This window comes from Hyperoodon ampullatus (assembly GCF_949752795.1).
Source record: "Hyperoodon ampullatus genome assembly, chromosome: 17".
Classification (NCBI taxonomy): domain Eukaryota; kingdom Metazoa; phylum Chordata; class Mammalia; order Artiodactyla; family Ziphiidae; genus Hyperoodon; species Hyperoodon ampullatus.
Genome location: NC_136930.1, coordinates 13,491,810 through 13,515,157, shown reverse-complemented (window position 1 = coordinate 13,515,157; position 23,348 = coordinate 13,491,810). Strand labels below are relative to the sequence as shown.

At 38.1% G+C, this 23,348-nt stretch overlaps 1 protein-coding gene across 1 annotated transcript in view; it reads right to left on the bottom strand.

The window, feature by feature from the left end:
* Positions 1 to 458: 458 nt before the first annotated feature.
* The window catches only part of LOC307065742 (uncharacterized protein C8orf34 homolog), a gene marked incomplete at both ends in the record, with an annotated part of 318,281 nt that continues 295,391 nt past the window's right edge, over positions 459 to 23,348 (bottom strand). The window contains 2 exon segments of the mRNA XM_079722662.1: positions 459 to 498; positions 10,672 to 10,735. Coding sequence (XP_079578788.1) covers positions 459 to 498; positions 10,672 to 10,735 — 104 coding nt within the window.

The window sequence follows — 23,348 nt, the reverse complement described above, 5'->3', positions numbered from 1 at the left end:
CACATATGGCGGGTGACAACACCAATAGCTAACTCCTGGAGAGACCTAAATGGCTTGTCTTGGCACGTGTGGGTAAGTACAACATTTACTAATCTAAAAAATGAGAAAATATTATAAAAATATAAGAAGTAGAAAACCCTAGACAAGTTAAAATACAGAAAAATTTTAAGCAAAGTTATTTGAATCAGGCAATTTTTAAAGTATCAAATAGTAATCTTAATAACTAGGTATAAAGTAATCTAAGCCCAGGACACTAACCATGTCAAAAGGCAGTAGGCAGCCTGACCTCCCCAGAATGCTTTGCCAGAGTTAGTGTCCTCTGATTACACACGTAGGCACCCCTGGTTACAAGAGTACTTGTTCATTATTGATATTATAAAAATAACCATTCTCTAAATGATTACATGTAGTAAATAAAATTAGAACTATACATAAGGATTTGAATAATTGCCATTTCTTTAAGGACCACTTGCAACTTCTTCTGCCTGCTTCACAGACCTGTAAGGCAGAAAGAAAACAAACGAAGATGTGCTTAATGATAGATCTATAGCACAGCATATTAAAAAGAAAGACTGGAATTTTAATGCTTTCCTATACTCCATCTGAACTTTTACAGTGACACTGATCTTAGAGTACTACCTCTATTTACCATATTTTACTGCCATTATATCAATTTCTGGTATCTGTATAAAAGATTTTTTGCATATATAAGGCACAAAAATATCGTGGACTATTAAAATAGATTGGCTTGTCTCCAAATATGGCCGATGAGAAATACCTGCAAGGTATGTACACAATTACTCTCCTGGAAGGAATTGTGAAACTGAATTTAGAAAACTAGAGCATCATAAGGTGGGTCAGGCTGCCCGTGTCCTACTTCAGCACTGGAACTACTTGTCCATACAGCCTGATTGGAAAGAATTTATTTTTTCCTAGAAAAATATGACTAGAATGGCAAGGGGATATGTCCACACTTCAAGAATACGTCATGTGGAGCTTCAATATGGCGGAGGAGTAAGACACGGAGATCACCTTCCTCCCCACAAATACATCAGAAATACTTCTACACGTGGAACAACTCCTACAGAACACCTACGGAACGCTGGCAGAAGACCTCAGACCTCCCAAAAGGCAAGAAACTCCCCACGTACCTGGGTAGGGCAAAAGAAAAAAGAATAAACAGAGACAAAAAGATAGGGATGGGACCTGCACCAGTGGGAGGGAGCCGTGGAGGAGGAAAGGTTTCCACACACTAGGAGCCCCTTCGCGGGCAGAGACGGGGGTGGCAGATGGGGGAAGCTTCGGAGCCGCGGAGGAGAGCACAGCAAGAGCGCTGCGGAGGGCAAAGCGGGGAGATTCCCGCACAGAGGATAGGTGCCCGCCAGCACTCACCAGCCTGAGAGGCTTGTCTGCTCGCCCGCCGGGGCGGGTGGGGCTGGGAACTGAGGCTCGGGCTTCGGTAGGAGTGCAGGGAGAGGACTGGGGTTGGCGGCGTGAACACAGCCTGAAGGGGCCAATGCGCCACAGCTAGCCGGGGGGGAGTCCGGGAAAAAGTCTGGAGCTGCCGAAGAGGCAAGAGACTTTTTCTTCCGTCTTTGTTTCCTGGTGCGCGAGGAGAGGGGATTAAGAGCGCTGTTTAAAGGAGCTCCAGAGACAGGCGCGAGCCGCGGCTAAAAGCGCGGACCCCAGAGACGGGCACGAGACACTAAGGCTGCTGCTGCCACCAAGAAGCCTGTGTGCGAGCGCAGGTCACTCTCCACACCTCCCCTCCCGGAGCCTGTGCAGCCCACCACTGCCGGGGTCCCGTGACCCAGGGACAACTACCCCGGGAGAACGCACGGCGCGCCTCAGGCTGGTGCAACATCACGCCGGCCTCTGCTGCCACAGGCTCGCCCCGCATCCATACCCCTCCCTCCCCCCTGCCTGAGTGAGCCAGAGACCCCGAATCAGCTGCTCCTTTAACCCCGTCCTGTCTGAGCGAAGAACAGACGCCCTCAGGCGACCTACACGCAGAGGTGGGGCCAAATCCAAAGCTGAGACCCAGGAGCTGTGAGAACAAAGAAGAGAAAGGGAAATCTCTCCCAGCAGCCTCAGGAGCAGCAGATTAAATCTCCACAATCAAATTGATGTACCTGCATCTGTGGAATACCTGAATAGACAACGAATCATCCCAAATTGATGAGGTGGACTTTGGCAACAACGATATATATATATATTTTCCCTTTTTCTCTTTTTGTGAGTGTGTATGTGTATGCTTCCGTGTGAGATTTTGTCTGTATAGCTTTGCTTTTACCATTTGTACTAGGGTTCTGTCTGCCCATTTTTTTGCTTAAAAAATTTTTTTTCTTAATAATTATTTCTTATTTTTTATTTTAATAACTTTATTTTATTTTATCTTCTTTCTTTCTTTCTTTCTTTCTTTCTTTCTTTCTTTCTTTCTTTCTTCTTCTCCTTTTTATTCTGAGCCGTGTGGAGGACAGGATCTTGGTGCTCCAGCCAGGAGTCAGTGCTGTGCCTCTGAGGTGGGAGAGCCAAGTTCAGGACACTGGTCCACAAGAGACCTCCCAGCTCCACGTGATATCAAACGGCAAAAATCTCCCAGAGATCTCCACCTCAACGCCAAGACTCAGCTCCACTCAATGACCAGCAAGCATCAGTCCTGGACACCCTATGCCAAACAACTAGCAAGACAGGAACACAACCCCATCCATTAGCACAGAGGCTGCCTAAAATCATAATAAGGCCACAGACACCCCAAAACACACCAACAGACGTGGACTTGCCTACCAGAAAGACAAGATCCAGCCTCATCCACCAGAACACAGGCATTAGTCCTCTCCACCAGGAAGCCTACACAACCCACTGAACCAACCTTAGCCACTGGGGACAGACACCAAAAACAACGGAAAATACGAATCTGCAGCCTGCCAAAAGGAGACCCCAAACACAGTAAGTTAAGCAAAATGAGAAGACAGAGAAACACACAGCAGATGAAGAAGCAAGGCAAAAACCCACCAGACCTAACAAATGAAGAAGAAAAAGGCAGTCTACCTGATAAAGAATTCAGAATAGTGATAGTGAAGATGATAAAAACTTAGAAATAAAATGGGTAAAGTACAAGGGCCTAGAAGAACTAAAGAGCAAACAAACAGAGATGAACAACACAATAAATGAAATTAAAAATTCTCTAGAAGGGATCAATAGCAGAAAAACTGAGGCAGAAGAACAGATAAGTGACCTGGAAGATAAAATAGTGGAAATAACTACTGCGGAGCAGAATAAAGAAAAAAGAATGAAAATAATTGAGGACAGTCTCAGGGACATCTGGGACAACATTAAACGTACCAACATTTGAATTATAGGGGTCCCAGAAGATGAAGAGAAAAAGAAAAGGACTGAGAAAATATTTGAAGAGATTATAGTTGAAAACTTCCCTAATATGGGAAAGGAAATAGTTAATCAAGTCCAGGAAGCACAGAGTCCCATACAGGATAAACCCAAGGAGAAACATGCCGACACATATTTATCAAACTATCAAAAATTAAATACAAAGAACAAATATTAAAAGCAGCAAGGGAAAAACAGCAAGTAACATAAGGGAATCCCCATGAGGTTAACAGCTGATCTTTCAGCAGAAACTCTGCAAGCCAGAAGGGAGTGGCAGGACATATTTAAAGTGATGAAAGGGAAAAACCTACAACCAAGATTACTCTGCCCAGAAAGGATCTCATTCAGATTTGACGAGGAATTAAAAGCTTTACAGAGAAGCAAAAGCTAAGAGAATTCAGCACCACCAAACCAGCTTTACAACAAATGCTAAAGGAACTTCTCTAGGCAGGAAACACAAGAGAAGGAAAAGACCTACAATAATAAAACCAAAACAATTAATAAAATGGTAATAGGAACATACATATCAATAATTACTTTAAATGTAAATGGATTAAATGCTCCAACCAAAAGACACAGACTGGCTGAATGGATACAAAAACAAGACCCATACATATGCTGTCTACAAGAGACCCACTTCAGACCTAGGGACACATACAGACTGAAAGTGAGGGGATGGAAAAAGATATTTCACGGAAATGGAAATCAAAAGAAAGCTGGAGTAGCAATTCTCATATCAGACAAAATAGACTTTAAAATAAAGACTATTACAAGAGACAAAGAAGGACACTACATAACAATCAAGGGATCAATCCAAGAAGAACATATAACAATTGTAAATATTTATGCACCCAACATAGGGGCACCTCCTTACACAAGGCAAATACTAACAGCCATAAAAGGGGAAATCGACAGTAACACAATCATAGTAGGGGACTTTAACACCCCACTTGCACCAATGGACAGATCATCCAAAATGAAAATAAGTAAGGAAACACAAGCTTTAAATGATACATTAAACAAGATGGACTTAATTGATATTTATAGGACATTCCATCCAAAAACAACAGAATACACTTTCTTCTCAAGTGCTCATGGAACATTCTCCAGGATAGATCACATCTTGGGTCACAAATCAAGCCTTGGTAAATTTCAGAAAATTGAAATACTATCAAGTATCTTTTCCGACCACAATGCTATGAGACTAGATATCAATTACAGGAAAAAAACTATAAGAAATACAAACACATGGAGGCTAAACAAAACACTACTTAATAACCAAGAGATCACTGAAGAAATCAAAGCGGAATTCAAAAAATACCTAGAAACAAATGAGAATGAAAACACAAAGACCCAAAACCTATGGGATGCAGCAAAAGCAGTTCTAAGGGGGAAGTTTATAGCAATACAAGCCTACCTTAAGAAACAAGAAACATCTCAAATAAACAACCTAATCTTACACCTAAAGCAATTAGAGAAAGAAGAACAAAACATCCCCAAAGTTAGCAGAAGGAAAGAAATCATAAAGATCAGATCAGAAATAAATGAAAAAGAAATGAAGGAAATGATAGCAAAGATCAGTAAAACTAAAAGCTGGTTCTTTGAGAAGATAAACAAAATTGATAAACCATTAGCCAGACTTATCAAGAAAAAAGGGAGAAGACTCAAATCAATAGAATTCGAAATGAAAAAGAAGTAACAACTGACAGTTCAGAAATACAAAGGATCATGAGAGATTACTACAAGGAACTATATGCCAATAAAATGGACAACCTGGAAGAAATGGACAAATTCTTAGAAATGCACAACCTTCTGAGACTGAACCAGGAAGAAATAGAAAAAATGAACAGACCAATCACAAGCACTGAAATTGAAACTGATTAAAAATCTTCTGACAAACAAAAGCCCAGGACCAGATGGCTTCCCAGGGGAATTCTATCAAACATTTAGAGAAGAGCTAACACCTATCCTTCTCAAACTCTTCCAAAATATACAGAGGGAGGAACACTCCCAAACTCGTTCTACGAGGCCACCCTCACTCTGATACCAAAACCAGACGAAGATGTCACAAAGAAAGAAAACTACAGGCCAATATCACTGATGAACATAGATGCAAAACTCCTCAACAAAATACTAGCAAACAGAATTCAACAGCACATTAAAAGGATGATATACTATGATCAAGTGGGGTTTATCCCAGGAATGCAAGGATTCTTCAATATATGCAAATCAATCACCGTGATACACCATATTAACAAATTGAAGGAAAAAAACCATATGATCATCTCAATAGATGCAGAGAAAGCTTTCGACAAAATTCAACACCCATTTATGATAAAAACCTTGCAGAAAGTAGGCATAGAGGGAACTTTCCTCAACATAATAAAGGCCATATATGACAAACCCACAGCCAACATTGTCCTCAATGGTGAAAAACTGAAACCATTTCTACTAAGATCAGGAACAAGACAAGGTTGCCCACTCTCACCACTATTATTCAACATAGTTTTGGAAGTTTTAGCCACAGCAATCAGAGAAGACAAAGAAATAAAAGGAATCCAAATTGGAAAAGAAGAAGTAAAGCTGCCACTTTTTGCAGATGACATGATACTATACATAGAGAATCCTAAAGATGCTACCAGAAAACTACTAGAGCTAATCAATGAATTTGGTAAAGTTGCAGGATACAAAGTTAATGCACAGAAATCTCTTGCATTCCCATACACTAATGATGAAAAATCTGAAAGTGAAATCAAGAAAACACTCCCGTTTACCATTGCAACAGAAAGAATAAAATATCTAGGAATAAACCTACCTAAGGAGACAAAAGAGCTGTATGCAGAAAATTATAAGACACTGATGAAAGAAGTTAAAGGTGATACAAATAGATGGAGAGATATAACATGTTCTTGGACTGGAAGAATCAACATTGTGAAAATGATTCTACTACCCAAAGCAATCTACAGGTTCAATGCAATCCCTATCAAACTACCAATGGCATTTTTCACAGAACTAGAACAAAAAATTTCAAAATTTGTATGGAAACACAAAAGACCTCGAATAGCCTAAGCAATCTTGAGAAAGAAAAGTGGAGCTGGAGGAATCAGGCTCCCTGACTTCAGACTATACTACAAAGCTACAGTAATCAAGACAGTATGGTACTGGCACAAAAACAGAAATATAGATCAATGGAACAGGATAGAAAGCCCAGAGATAAACCCACGCACATATGGTCACCTTATCATTGATAAAGGTGGCAAGAATATACAATGGAGAAAAGACAGCCTCTTCAATAAGTGGTGCTGGGAAAACTGGACAGCTAGGTGTAAAAGAATGAAATTAGAACACTCCCTAACACCATACATAAAAATAAACTCAAAATGGATTAAAGACCTAAATGCAAGGCCAGACACTATCAAACTCCTAGAGGAAAACATAGGCAGAACACTCTATGACATAAATCACAGCAAGATCCTTTTTGACCCACCTCCTAGAGAAATGGAAATAGAAACAAAAATAAACAAATGGGACCTAATGAAACTTAAAAGCTTTTGCACAGCAAAGGAAACCATAAACAAGACCAAAAGACAACCCTCAGAATGGGAGAAAATATTTGCAAATGAAGCAACTGACACAGGATTAATCTCCAAAACATACAAGCAATGCATGCAGCTGAATATCAAAAAAACAAACAGCCCAATCCAAAAATGGGGAGAAGACCTAAATAGACATTTCTCCAAAGAAGATATACAGATTGCCAACAAACACATGAAAGAATGCTCAACATCATTAATCATTAGAGAAATGCAAATCAAGACTACAATGAGATATCATTTCACACCAGTCAGAATGGCCATCATCAAAAAATCTACAAACAATAAATGCTGGAGAGGGTGTGGAGAAAAGGGAACCCTCTTGCACTGTTGGTGGCAATGTAAATTGATACAGCCACTGTGGAGAACAGTATGGAGGTTCCTTAAGAAACTAAAAATAGAACTACCATATGACCCAGCAATCCCACTACTGGGCATATACCCTGAGAAAACCAAATAATTCAAAAAGAGTCATGTACCAAAATGTTCACTGCAGCTGTATTTACAATAGCCAGGACATGGAAGCAACCTAAGTGTCCATCAACCCATGAATGGATAAAGAAGTGGCACATATATACAATGGAATATTACTCAGCCATAAAAAGGAGCGAAAATGAATTATTTGTAGTGAGGTGGATGGACCTAGAGACTGTCATACAGAGTGAAGTAAATAAGAAAGAGAAAAACAATACCGTATGCTAACACATATGGAATCTACAAAAAGAGAAAAGAAAAATAAATGTTCAGAAGAACGTAGGGGCAAGACAAGAGTAAAGATGTAGACCTACTAGAGAATGGACTTGAGGATACGGGGAGGGGGAAGGGTAAGCTGAGACAAAGTGAGACAGTGGCATGGACATATATATACTACCAAACGTAAAATAGATAGCTAGTGGGAAGCAGCCGCATAGCACAGGGATATCAGCTCGGTGGTTTGTGACCACCTAGAGGGGTGGGATAGGGAGGGTGGGAGGGAGGGAGATGCAAGAGGGAAGAGATATGGGGACACATGTATATGTATAACTGATTTACTTTGTTATAAAGCAGAAACTAACACACCATTGTAAAGCAATTATACTCCAATAGAGATGTTAAAAAAAAAAAGAATACGTTATGTTTTTTTTTTCTGCTTGGTACCTGAGTTATATTTAATATTTCTGATTCACACACTAGACCATAAACACATTGAAAGAAGAATATCAATTTCCGAATGACTCCCAGGACCTGAAAGAATCCTCAATAAGTAGTTGGTTGATGGAAGAGAGAGAAAGGAGGAAGGGAGGAAGGGAGTTGGGTTATGTGTGCACATACTTTCCCCTTATCTGGAAAGCTCTACTTATCCCAACCAACTCTGCCAACTCCTCTCTCTCACTTACTCCTTTAGGTCTTAAATATCACTTTCTCAGGGCCCTTTGACCAGTAGTCAAGCTAGGATCCCCCTGCTTCATGCACTTATTTCAACCTAATGCTTATATAATGATAATCATCATTATGGCATGTAAGTAATATTTAATGTGTGACTTCATCATCTAGTAAGCTTCTGTCACCTGTGACAGTGATGTGTCCTTCTCTGGCATAGTTCCTGATTCACTGGAGGCCTTTATTTAATATAAACCACATGAATGATTTACTCATTTGGATCTCTTAAGTCTGAAGGGCAATATGCCTGTATGTCATGCGAAGAACATTTGAAGGACTCAGAAAGAGAACCACATGATCTTTGCATTCCTGCAATGGTACAGGTATTACGTAGAAGAGAGATACAATTTTTGCTTGTGATACAAAAACAAAAAACAAAAAAAAAAACAGAACTAGAAAGAAGGAAGCTATGAGGATTCAGATTTTGGAGCAAAATAGGAGAGTAATTTCTTTTAAAGTAGCTTTTAAACATTTTGTACAACATAAGAAATTCATGTGTTTTTTGTTTGTTTGTTTTTGGTCACCATGCTGTACATTACATCCCCAGGACTTATTTTACAACTGGAAGTTTGTACCTTTTGACCACCTTCATCCATTTTGCCCACCTCCTTCCTCTGGAAACCACCAATCAGTTCTCTGTATCTATGAGCTTGGTGTTTTGTTTAGATTCCATGTATAAGTGAGATCATATGGTATTTGTTTTTCTCTGTCTGAGTAATTTAACTTAGTATAATGGCCTCAAGTTCTGTCCATATTGTTGCAAATGGCAAGATTTCATTATTTTTTATGGTTAAATAATATTCCATTGTGTGTGTGTGTGTGTGTGTACCACATTTTATTTATTTATTCATCCATTGATGGACACTTAGGTTTTTCTGTATCTTGGCTATTGTAAATAATGCTGCAATGAACATAGGGGTGCAGATAGCTTTTCAAGACATTTTTTTAAACCATCCGGACAGTATCCTGCAGATGTAAATACAGTTGACCCTTGAACAAGATGGGTTTGAACTGCGCAGGTCCACTTACATGTAGATTTTTTTCCCATAAATACACACTACAGTATTACACAATCCACGGTTGATTGACTCCACAGATGTGAAACCTCAGATATGGAGGGTTGACTGTGAAGTTATATGCGGATTTTCAACTATGTAGAGAATCGTTGCCCTAACTCCCACATTGTTCAAGAATCATCTGTATATGATTGTGTATGTGTGTATGCATTATATATAACAAAAGAAGAATTGTATCTAGTATACTGTCTTGTGACTCAGTTTTTTATGTAACAATATTGTAAAAACTGTTTCCACATCAAAGTATATATCAATATAGATAGATAGATGGATTTAGTTAATATCAGTACAAATCTATGTATATATCGAGTTAATATATATCTCATTCTTTATAACAGATGCACATTATTCCATTATATAGATTGCTGTAATTTTTTAAAATCAATCCGCTTTTGTTGGCCATTAGGTTGTTTCCATTTTTTACATTTTCCAAGTTTTATTATAAAACATGTGCAATGAGCATAATAATATTCTGATAACTACACAGCATTGAGGAAATTATTTCTTTAGGTGATTTCTTAATACAAAATGATTGGGTCACTGAGCAACTAGAGCAGAGTGCAGGAGGTGGTGCACTCGCATTACTCCAGGTGCCCATACAGAAGCTAGTGAACTGTTTGGTGGGGATATTGCAGAGAAGAGACGAGTGTGAGATGGGAAGAGAAGTAGATAGTTCTCAAATTCTTTCTTATTTTGATATTTTATGATTCTATGAGTGCTAAGGGCACACTCGACCCTTTACTTCCCTCTGTAACAAGCTTGAGAGAAGATACTGAGAATTGTTCATATTTATATATCCAGCCGATAGAGTAACCTCAGGTCCACGGATGTGAAATTGTTTTGAGATGCTGTATCTCTAAGATATATTTAATGGTGTCATAGAGTCCATGGTCTGCACAAAGGGGGGTATATGTTCTCATCTCACGTGTATCTAAAAGTAATTTTCCTACTAGGAAGAAGGGGTTTGAAATCTTCCTCCCACTTCCTCAGCACCAGAGACTACAGACTCGATGAGGAGCATGAGATCCATGAAAATCACAAAAACAAAGAGAAAACATCATGCAGAGCAGTTGGAGGAAAATCCTTTTCTCATGATAGGTCACGAGGACTATGTATTTTTTAAAAATCTGAACTTCAAGTAGTTGCAAGTGGTGCCCATCATTACCTGACACTGACATTAAGTGCCCTGAGCAAACATACCAGAGTAGACCAGTGCAGGACAAGAAGAGCATGGAACACAAAGAAGAAGATCAGCAGAACCTGCACAATGAAAGAGAAAGAGGTCATATGCTGGACTGGGAAAAAAAGTCCATTACACACAATTCCCTTGCAGTGTGACCAATTTCTAATGAGGATTAACTGAAATTAATATCGAAACTACTTTCAGAGTATATAGTGACTGCAATGACACACCAGTTAACTGTTTAATAGTGTGTATGTTCTCATTTCATAATTCAGTTATTTTCAATTTAAACTTTTTCTCATCTTAAATAAAAACTAGGGCAAAATGCCCCTGCAGATAGCGTTATGAATATATACGTGGATTGCAGGAAGATCCCATCTAAATCACAGTCATAATTTTTACGTCCAGCATGGGTTTGGCAGGAAAGTCATGCTCTACAGACTGCTACCATAACACAGAATATTCAGGATTGGATATATACATGTCACATATTGTGATGCTATAACATTAGTAATTTAACGTAATTGTCACAAAATTATTATGAGATTTGCATGAAGTAGTGCATATTTACATGTATACCCTATATATATATATATATTTTTTTTAAATTTAATTTAATTTAATTTTTTTATTTTTTTTTTGCGGTACACGGGCCTTTCACTGTTGTGGCCTCTCCCGTTGTGAAGCACAGGCTCCGGATGCGCAGGCTCAGCGGCCATGGCTCACGGGCCCAGCCGCTCCGCGGCATGTGGGATCTTCCCGGACCGGGGCACGAACTCGTGTCCCCTGCATCGGCAGGCGGACTCTCAACCACTGCGCCACCAGGGAAGCCCCTACCCTATATTTTTAATGCTTGGTGCATAATATTAAACACTAAATGTAATTCCTCTGAATGCATCCCTGAGGCAGAAGAGCAGTGCCTAGTAGGACAAGGGGACATGAGTATTCTAGTTAAAAAGAGCGGGGAAATAAAACAGAAGATCAAAGAAAGTGAAATAAGGGCATCAAGGGAGATAAACCTTCACATTTCTTGAAGAGAAAGGAAATAGATTAAGCCCAAGTTTTCCAAAGCAAATCTTGGAACACTAGTCCTGCAAGCTGTTAATATAGATGATCCACAAACAAATGGTTCCTTGATCAAAGACTTTTCAACAGCAATATACCATCGGCCTTTTGGAGGATCAAAATACACACCAGCATATTAAAGGCTCTTAGAAGTCTTATAATAAAGAGAACTATTTTACCTGATATTCATCAAAGTTATTTGATATTAGATTTTTATATAACTCACTTTTAAACATTCTACAATGGTAAATACTGCTTCAGCTAGAGTAAAGAGGCATGGCAATGAAATGGCTGTTTCACAAAATTTAGAAGCAAGATATAAAAGCATGGGTTTTGTACTCAGATTGACCTGAGTTCAAATTCTGACTCAACCCCTTCTCATACACATGACCTTGAGCAAGTTAGCATCGCTCAGCATCCTCCACAGAGGAGAGTTATAAAGGGAAGCACCTTTGCAAGTATCATTAAGCATTTGGTATTTGACAGTTTCAGAAAATTCAAATTTAGATGAATAAGAACTACAAAAACATTTGGATTCAAGGTGGTGATTTTATATGTAAAGTAGATGCTGAATAAAGTTGGAGAACTTGGTAAAATTTTAGAAATCTTACACATAGAGGGGCTTTGAATAAAATAATGATGTATTCACATTTGAATGTCCTTTACCACCCGAAGATATTAGAGGTTCTGGCAAGAGAGCAGTTGAATTAATGCTCTATATTAGTGGTTCCTTTAAATTTTAAGTGTATCAGAATCACCTGGAGGGCTTTTAAAACAGATTGTTACTTCCCTGGTGGCACAGTGGTTAAGAATCTGCCTGCCAATGCAGGGGACACGGGTTTGATCCGTGGTCTGGGAAGATCCCACATGCCGTGGAGCAACTAAGCCCGTGTGCCACAACTACTGAGCCTGCGCTCTAAAGCCGGCAAGCCGCAACTACTGAGCCCATGAGCCACAACTACCGAAGCCCACGCACCTAGAGCCCGTGCTCCGCAACAAGAGAAGCCACCGCAATGAGAAGCTGGCGCACCGCAACAAAGAATAGTGCCTGCTCGCCATAACTAGAGAAAGCCCGTGCGCAGCAAGGAAGACCCGACACAGCAATAAATAAATAAATTTATGAAAAACAAAAACAAAAAGAAAAAGCACAGATTGCTGGAGTCCACTATTAGAGTTTCTGACTGAGTAGATGTCGGATGGGGCCAAGGAAACTGCATTTCTTACAAGCTCCCAAGAGATGAACATCACTGTTCTATGTAGCATGGACTTTAGGTTGAAGGATGAAGCCAGCTGTGGTCTGGCATACTTGAAGAAAAAGGAGTAGTGAAGTGTCTGGGTACCAAAGGAAGACTGAAGTGTGGGTTTAGTGGGAAATAGAGAATCTGAAAAGTAGAAGGTTTGGGTAGATTGTAGATTATAGTAATCTAAGGTCTTAGAGTAGGATGCTCCTTCACATTTGACAAGAAAAAAAATTACACTTCTTTAGAAGAGCACTAGACTTGAGAGGGCCAAGGAATTTTAATGGTAGGACATTGGCTAAATAACCCAAATGAAAGTTAAAATTTCCTAATGATAAGAGTGTGGTAGAGAGGAAACCAATGAACCAAATGTCAGCACCCCACATGAAAAAACAGCAGTGACTGATGAGATTATAGTGACAAGGAAAGACACAGGACAACAGGACAAATGACATAAGCCTAAAAAGAAGGAGAATTTCAGGTAGAATATTAATGTTATCTCATGGTGCTTGACACATGGCAACTGAAAAGAGCAGCTTTCCCTGGTGAAGGCTAAAAGGGAAGCAATGTCTTCTAGGAACCATTTCAAATAAGGCAAAAAAGGCATGGAGAGTGTTCTTTGAATAGCACTGAAGAATGATCAGTTTGCAAATCAAATTCCTTTTCCATAGGCCACAGTGGAAAGATCTGGGAAATATGTCAACAGTGGTTAAGAATACAAATACATGAGAAGATTTTATTTTGATATGGGTGGTGGGGCAAGGCAGAGTAGCCAAGGACAACAGGAATTAGAGACAGAAGTAACCGATCTCAAGTTTCTGAACTGAACTTTGGCATAACGTTCTTGTACGGCAACTGACGTAGGTGTCCAGCCTTAGTGAAGCAGGACTGCCCGTACGGGGGGTAGCCCATTATTTCCCATAATTGTGGGAATGTAAGAAATGAAGCAGCTTTGGTGGGGGAAAGAACAAGCAACAAGAGAGTAGCCATAAAGTCTAGACAAATAATGTCTTAATAAAGATAATAGTTTTGTTTACAGATTAGAACCCTCTTCTTTCTTCCTGAGTGGTTTATTCAGTGAAAAACGGCAACACAAATCGCCTGAGGCAGCGCATCACATGTGCATGTGTGGGGACTGATGTAAATGCTGTGTGAAGGCACCATGTTCATTTTAACTCTGATGGAACCATCGTTACTATAGAGGAACAACACACTCAGCATATTCAACGTCGTTGAAGGTACCGTGTTTTGCTGTGTATACTAATAAATCATTTATTATACACATTTGTCTATGTTTGAGAGACATCATGGGCTCTGAATAATCAGAAGAGGAGACTGAGGCTTGGCCGCTGCTCAAGTAATCTTCGAGTCACTTAACCAGTTTGAACTAAATTAATTAATTCATTCATTCATTCAATTCATTTAGTAAATATTTATTAAGTAAATACTGAATGTATAAATATTTATTAAATAAATATGTGTTGAACACTTACAGTGTAAAATAAGAATAGTAAGACTAAATTTTCCCTAACGGCTTAATTTTTGGAATTAAATATGTGGAAGCAATTTATAAATTATAAAGCCTTATATAACTAGCAGAAACTTTCAGAACATCATTTTAAATGTTAACAAATGGATAAACCTTTATGTACTAATATGAAGGGGAGTCTTGTATAATTTATGCTTATGAATATAGAAAAAGCTATGCTTTTGCTCTGAAGAATGTTTAATTATACTAAAGTTGATATACAGTTTCAGGATATTTAGTCAACATTTCAAAACAAGTCATTTTGAAGAAATCTGGCAGCATGCTTTGAACAGTTGTTCTATTTTTAATAGCATACTATGGGATTGAAAACATGCTTAATGTAATTACTAAATGTTATTTATTTTATTCTGTCAAAATTTTAATTTTTATGTTTATCATATATGCCACCTTTAATTTTCTGGATGACTTTGCCTATAGATAATAATTTGGAGCACAGTGTAAAGATAAGTAAATCAAATTGAAGTTTATATTAAAAGCAGATTTCCTACCCAAATGCATTACTGCTTGTTTCTTTATATGTCACCTTTTCTTATTTTCATGTTTTATAGTGTTTTCTTTACGATACAAATTCTTTCAGTGCTCAGTGAAATAATTCCTTTCTTGATACCATATATACACACACTCCCTCCCCCTCTCTCCTTTTTCAAGCTTTTAGAAATGCAATGACATTTCAGAGTAGAACATATGGCTTTGGATTAAGCTAGAATTAAATTGCGCTTACTAATTGTATATCCTTGGGAAGAGGTTTTTAACAAATCCGAGTTTGTAAAATCAGTAATACCACCTACACATCAAGTTGTCACAAGAACGAAAGGAGATACTACATAGCACATAACAACAAAAATGTAATAAATGTCAGTCCTCTTCCATTCTCTCCTTTTTTAGAGATACATATGTTTCTATATAAGCCTTAAAATGTCAATTACTCATAGTAGGCTTTAAGGAGAAACTGAATGCTGTAATTCTAAATATATCCCCCAAGTAGACTTTGTAGTTTTACTTATGTTACGCTATGTGTCAATTTTCCCAATTTATTATTAAATTATATATATATTAGCATATATGCTATTTCTCTCAGTGAAAAAGATTTATTATGCCACATTTTTGAAATTCTGAGCTTAGAACTCCTAGTCTATCTTCATATACCCTCTTTATTATGCCTACACAAATAGTTTCTTAAGCTACAGTGTCTATTTTCAGGCTAGGATTTCTTGCCAGATCCTAATAACAAATATTCCACTACCTCCTAAGAAATTATGCCAGTAAACTTTTAGCCTAGCAGAGACAATGAAAATATAGCATCTTCTGGAAGGAATAGTTCATTCATTGGTTTTTTAAAATTTAGTTTGAGAAAAGTAAGCACAAGTCTGAAGTAGCAAGAAAAAGAAGAATGAAATAATAAGGTAGGTTGAGATCAAAGATCATATGGCTGCAGGTATCCCAATTAGTAAACATGAGATGACCTCTTACAGCCTGGGATAATATGTAAGAGCATTGCACAAGACAGTCATACCACCCATGAGCCCACCCAAGGGAGTGGTCACTCTTTTTGCCCCAAATTAGGGTTATAAAATCCTTCTCTCTTCTGCAATGTCAAGGCATATTAAAGGCAACAAGTTGAATGTAAAAGACATAGAATACTTAAGAAAAGCAGAAAAATGAGTTGTAGCTTCACAGGTGAAAAGATAAATCATCCCTGGTTAGTAAGTAAAAGGCAAAAAGTATTTGGCAGAGAACCTTGGCGGAGAGCATTCTCCTTTATTCCCATGTAGTTAATGTATCTCTGAGAGTTAAAATCTGAGAATTGAACAATTATAGATGCACCTGAGCGTCAGCCCTTTCTCTGCAATTTATTAGCCTGGGGACCACAGGGAAGAAATAGGACCTTAAATGCATCTCCTGACTCCTAGTTTTTTTCCCACTCCATCATAGCATCTAAAAAGAGGAAATTAGACTCCCGCTGAGAATATTAAGTGAATATTAAGTGTGTGTTCACAATTAAAAAAATGAGTCCATTAGTAAATTGAAGTGAGAACCTAGCAAGTGCTAGGAAGAAATTCCATGCAGGAGTAAGAACAACCTCATTAAAAATAACATCAGTAATGGAAGATAGAAACCTAACAGTAAGTGAGAGACAAAAGTCATTGTGGGACAGAAGATACATTAATATTGTCATTAATTTTTTTTAAATAGATAGCAACCATTTCATATGATATATGCTTAGCCTAAAAGTAAAAACTTAGAATTAACTAATATTTACCAAGCATATACTATGTATCTGGCACTATGTTTATATTAATATAAGTATTAATATAATATTAATATTTTCTCATTCTATGAAAACAAAATGCAATCATCTAAAAATGTTTCATTCTAGTCTGTATTTCTGATGCCACAACCTAATACCATTAAAATCTTGGGAATTCCAAGTATAATGTAGCCTGACACTTTGACATAATTGTCTATTAACTCACTTTGGTCTTTCTGTTATCTACAGTCAGCTGCTCCTCTATGCAGTTCTTCTACTTCACTTGATAGGGTGTTAGTCCTTATCTTGGGACTGGTAAATAATCAGCTGTGGTACCCTCACACCGCTGCCTCAAGCACTGTGCACATACAAATCTTGGGAGACTGCCTGGAAAGAAATGACCTGATGTTTGGTTAAGGAGAACAAAGGTTTTTCTTCAAGGTGAAAAGCCTGGCCAAATCCTTGGTGGACAGCAGAATCCCACCACCCCACTTACTGCTCTAAGCACTTTGGTTCTCAAGAGTCACAGCATAAACTGCGTCACACCCTGGAAAGGGAAATGAAGGGAGGTATTAGTGAAAGATGAGGCAATGGAGGTAAACATCACTGGATCCAAAGAAGAGCTCTTGGTTCTACTCCCGCCTCTGCTACTAACTGGGTGACATGGCAAGCCCACAATCTCTTAGAGTGTCAACTTCTTCTTCACTAAATTGAAAGAGTTAAGGTTGAGAGGGTTAGATTAGTTTAGCACTTCCTAAAATCCCAGAATACTTGTTCTTCCAGAAGTTAATAGGCATTCTGCAAATTATAGGCATTCTAGAAAATAGGCATTAATGGGCATTCTGCAAAAAGGACTTAAGTAAATATGAAAAAAAATACCTGGGATAAACACAATCAAGCAGATCTTGTTGCTGTCGGGCTACCCAGTGACTTTACTATGTAAATATTTTAGATGAGACTCTATAGTGTTTTTTCAAGTCAACAATGAACAATATTTTCCCCCATTTGAAGCCAGGTTGCTGATTACACTTGATCTGTTCACTTAAAATTATAGAGCTGCCTTGCTCCTCTTGAAAAGGGATGTCAATGGTATGTCTTACAATTGAGAGCCTCTCAAATACAGTGATATGTAGAATTTCTCAAAACTTATTTTACCACAAATTTGTTTTTAATAGCTTCTCATGAGACAGGACTTTTTTTTTTTTGCGGTATGCGGGCCTCTCACTGCTGTGGCCTCTCCCATTGCGGAGCACAGGCTCCGGATGCGCAGGCTCAGTGGCCATGGCTCACGGGCCCAGCCGCTCCGCGGCATGTGGGATCTTCCCGGACTGGGGCACGAACCCGCGTACCCTGCATCGGCAGGCGGACTCTCAACCACTGTGCCACCAGGGAAGCCTGAGACAGGACTTTAAGAAGCCGATAGTGTCCAATTTTATAACCTATTATGAAGATAGCATATTCCCGTTCCTCAAACAAAGAGAAAACTAGGCTGATAAAATCAAGAAAAATAGGGGAGGCGAAGCACTTCTGGAATGCAGGTATAGAGATCTCAAAAAATGTGCTCCTCTATAAATGCAATGAGAATACAACATGAGCAAGAATCACTAAAATCAACTTTTTCAGAACTCTGGAAATTTATCGAAGGCTTACAACAATCCATAGAACATTTATTAAAGAAAAGCAGTTGAATCTCAATAGAAACAATGACTATTTAGGGTTTTATTTTACCCTGTATTAATATCCTTCTCTCCTGCTCTGTGGGAGCCTTGAAAATCAGCATCCTCACAATGATGGTAGCTATGAAACAAACAGCCTATGATCCACTAGAGGGGGCAGAACAGGTTTAGAGTTTCCCCAAATATCTAGAGAGTTGTCACTATTTGACCTATATGGAGGCTGCCTGGCAATGCCTCACTTGAATGTTTTTTGTTTGTTTGTTTGTTTGACCTGAATTCGAGCTCACTCAGTGAGATACCCTGTCCATATAACATTTGTCAAAAACAATCAGGGGCTATAGTTTTATACAGCAGCTTCCTGAGGCAAACAAAAGGCTTACCAAAATAATTTTTTTTTAAATACAGTAAGTGATATGTCCATAGGAGGCTTTCAAAAGCTCTGACACAGGCGTGTAGATTTAGAAATGCCACACAGATGTGCAGTGCTATGCATCTGCTCAGGAAAGACCCAATACGGATCTACCTCTCACCTCTGATTGACTTAGAAGGTCTGTTTAAGCAGAGTTGTAAACTTCTGGAGTGTTCATGGCATGCCTCAATACTTTGTCCAGCCATTAGCTAACAACTAAGCTACTGAGCAAGGACTTCAGTATCTGTGTACAACAAATTATATAGACTTTACAGAATTAGTTTAGGAAAGTTAGTAAACAAAAAGTAGCAATAACAATAAGAAGAAACAGCAGCAACAACAAACCCTGGAGGGTGGGGATGGTCCAATCTCCAGAGTGGCCACATTATATTATATTAAATGTACAGTTTTCAACAACAACAATAAAATGACATGATTTATAAATCATGATATCACAATAAACCTGAAAGTATGGCCCATAAATGGGGGGAAGAAGGCAGTCAAAAGAAATTCTCCCTGAGGAAGCCCAGATGATGGAATTTCTAGACAAAGACTTTTAATCAACTACTAGAAATATAGTCAAAGAACTAAAGGAAGTCATGTAAAAATAGATTAAAGTATAAGAATAAGCTCTCACCAAATGGAGACTACGGCAAAGAGATACAAATTATAAAAGGAAAAAAATAGAAATTCTGGAATTAAAATGAAAAATTCCCTAGAGGGGCTCACCAACAGATTTGAGCTGGCATAAGAAAAAATCAAAGAGATTAAGATAGGTCAATCCAAATCCAGCCTGAAGAACACACACACACACACACACACACACAGAAAAGAAAAATGAACAGTTCCTCAGAGGCCCTGTGGGATACCAGCAAGCATACCAAAGCATGTGATTGGAGCCCCCAAAGGAGAGGTAAGAAAAAAAGGGGCAGAAAGAATATTTGAGGAAATAATGGCTGAAAACTTCACACATTTTATGAAAACATTAACCTACATATCCAAGAAGCTCAAAAAACCCCAGTGGGATAAACTCAATGAAATCCACACCTACATGTCACTTTATCAAAAGACAAAGACCAAGAAAGAATCTTTAAAGCAGAGAGAAAACAACATATCATATACAAAGGGTCTTCAATAATGGTAGCAGCTAACATCTTAACAGAAACTATAGAGGCCAGAAGTCATCTGGATGACATATTCCTTGAATGCAGGCAAGAATTAGTGACTTGCTTCCAAAGAACTGTATAAAAAGGTGGGTTAAAAGTAACTTTACAATGGAGAAGCCAGAAAACCCTACCTTAGCCTGGTGATGTAGGGTAACATTACATTAATTGCACATATTCTCCAATATTAAATGATGAGGGTTTTTCACCTTCTTGGTCTTTTTCCCCAAAATACATAACCACAGTCTAATCATGAGAAAACTATTAGACAAATCCCAATCGAGGGACATTCTACAAAATTCCTGAGGAATACAATTCCTCAAAAGGTTCAAGGTCATGGAAAATAAGGAAAGACTGAGAGACAGTTACAGACTAGCAGGGATTAAGGAAACATGAGTAAATAAAGACTGAGGGTCAGTTAACAGTAGTATTGGTTTATTAGTTTTGTAAATTTACCAATGTAATGTGACATGTTAACCATAAGGGAAACTGTGTGAAGGGAGTATGGAAATTCTCTGTATTATCTCTGCAACTTTTCTGGAATTCTAAATTATTCTAAACTAAAAAGTTTATTGTTTTTAAATCCTCTAACAGAATAAAAAATTAATGTAGATCTTGTATCATGCTTTTGTAAGAGATAAATATGAACTTGGAAAATTCTAAATTAGCATTAACACAAAAATATATACAGAAGGAAAGGACATTTTAATATAACCCCCTATTAAATTACATGATATTACTATCAAAATTAGTACTAAGTGCTCAAGCAAAGTTGCCAAATTTCACTTTTAATATTAACTTCTGTTAATTCAAAATATATTTAATGAGGCTGCCCAATTTTTATTATAATTTTTTGTTCCTAATAATATAGGTAGTTTAAGTTGGGACCCAACCATCAAAGTACACACCTGAGAATTTGATTTCTGATGAATACATTTATATTTTTCATCCAAACCTTAGAACAGATAGTAAACTTCCTTGTTGTTTTCCACAGCTGGAAAGTACAGGTATTTTGTTTCCCTTTTCATACCGGAGGCAGCTTTTCCAGGTATCAGGCTTTATACAACATCATCATACAAGCTCCCCTGCCTTAAGCAGACCCAGGGCCAAATCAGCAGTTTTTATATAGAGTAAGACCTCAGACCCCACGGCCTAAGACCTACATCCAAATCTTAGGTCTCAAAGAGTCACCACAGCATTAGCTCCCACTTACTCTGGCTCTTGTTTCTTTATTTCGGGCATCTCTGCTGTTTTGTTTGTTTGGTTTTTCATTTGTTTGCTTGTTTTTGGTTCGCTTATTCATGTTTAAAAATCCAAAATGTAGTTAGAGGGTGCTGGCTGGCTAGACTGTAGCTGTTTAATGACTTTGTGCCTTTGGAGATGTTGAACTCACAGACAAAAGGACCTGACCCTCAATTTTACTCCATGTTTATTCCCTCAAATTTCAGCCTTTCTTCTTCTCCATCCTTACATTTTACATCCAAACTTAACTTACAGGTGGAAAAGCCGCTTAGAGAAACAAAGTCCAAAGTTTAACAACCCTATAGAGACACTTCTGAAAACACAACCCTCTGATTCATTGGACTTTTCATTCCAATATTTCTCAATCTTTAGAATAAGCAAAGATCAACTGAGGAGTTTATTAGAAATGCAGAATTTAGAGTCCTATGCACAGAGATTCTGATTCACTAGGTTTGAAATGGAGTCCATGAATATGAAGTACCCCAGTAGATTCAAATATCTATAATTTGAGTTATTTAGTGACATCAGATAGTAATCTGAGAGATTAAAAACAAACACACTCCTGACATGAGTTTTTGAAATTTGTGATGTAGACTTTTATTCTAAAATCAGAGTAGATAAAAAGTCTATTTAAGGGTTCTGTTTATCTTGTTTCTAATAAAAGTGTTTAAAGCTTCCCATTGAATTATTCAAGACATCTTTTCCTAAATGGTGCTTTTATAAAGCTTACTTGTACTAAGTCTTATTTTAAAATGAAGCAGTAAGAAATATGCACAACTACAAAGACCCTAACGTTATTTGGAAACCTTCCACCACGATAATTTTGTCTCAGGAGAAATCTGAAAATTCCAAAAAATTACCTACGTATAATTTATAGAAAGCTGAGTCAAGAAACAGGTGTTACCATTGGAATGATGAATCTTGTCCTTTGCCTCACTCATAAATTTCTAATATATGAGCCTCTAGACTATAAATCAGATGCTGGGTTCACATAGACTTACGTCATTTATTTTCTTTCACTGAGAAAATAAAGAGGTAGATGATCTATACATATCCTGCCAGCTGTTCCACAAAACTCATACATTGAATACAAGTATCAGAACCTCAGTGGCTCCATCTTACACTTGTTCTAGTACTTGAATGTTGGATGCCGCTCTTGGAAAGTATTTGCATCTCTGTACTATGAGTTTGGCTGCACTGCTAGCCAGCATTCCATTTCCTGATGGCTCCTATCACCACCTAATTATTTTTAAACACTGATTTTATTTCAAACAATTTACCATTGTCAAGGGTCACCTCCAAGTATGACATTACTGAAATCAAATATTTTTGGTTCTAGGTCTATGGTTAGGAGAGTTTAAGAATGACCTTCTTCAGAGTGACTGATAGACCATATGGCAAAATCTATGGCTAGGCTATAAATCCAATATTAACATTTAAAAAAAACTATACATAATTTTCATGACAATCATTCAGTCACAATTATTTTTCACTTTATTTGTTTCATATTTATAACTGTCCTGATAAACAAGTTAGAAAGTACCCAAGAAGCCTATACATTCATTCATCCATTAAATTTTCAGATATTTATTGAGGTCTTATTATGTAGCTAAATAAGATGAAGAAAACAGATTCCTTCCCTCAAAGAATTTGCACCCTAATAGAAGAGAAGATGATTACAACTTATCAACAAAATCTTGTGAAAGTATATGGCAGAAAGGCAATATGATTAGAGGATAAGGGTTGTAGAAAGTTCTGGGGGTTTTCAATCCCCTTTGCATTAGTAAGCTGTTTTCCAGACTTAATACTGATGGAGACATATGGATTTCAGAAAAAGTAAGTAAGTCTGAATTTGGACTTGGATTAAATATACTTCTGCTTGATTCTTTTCTTTTCTTTTTTCTTTTTTTTTTTGCTGTACGTGGGCCTCTCACTGTTGTGGCCTCTCCCGTTGCGGAGCACAGGCTCCGGACGCGCAGGCTCAACGGCCATGGCTCACGGGCCCAACCGCTCCGCGGCATGTGGGATCTTCCCAGACCGGGGCACGAACCCGTGTCCCCTGCATCGGCAGGCGGACTCTCAACCACTGCGCCACCAGGG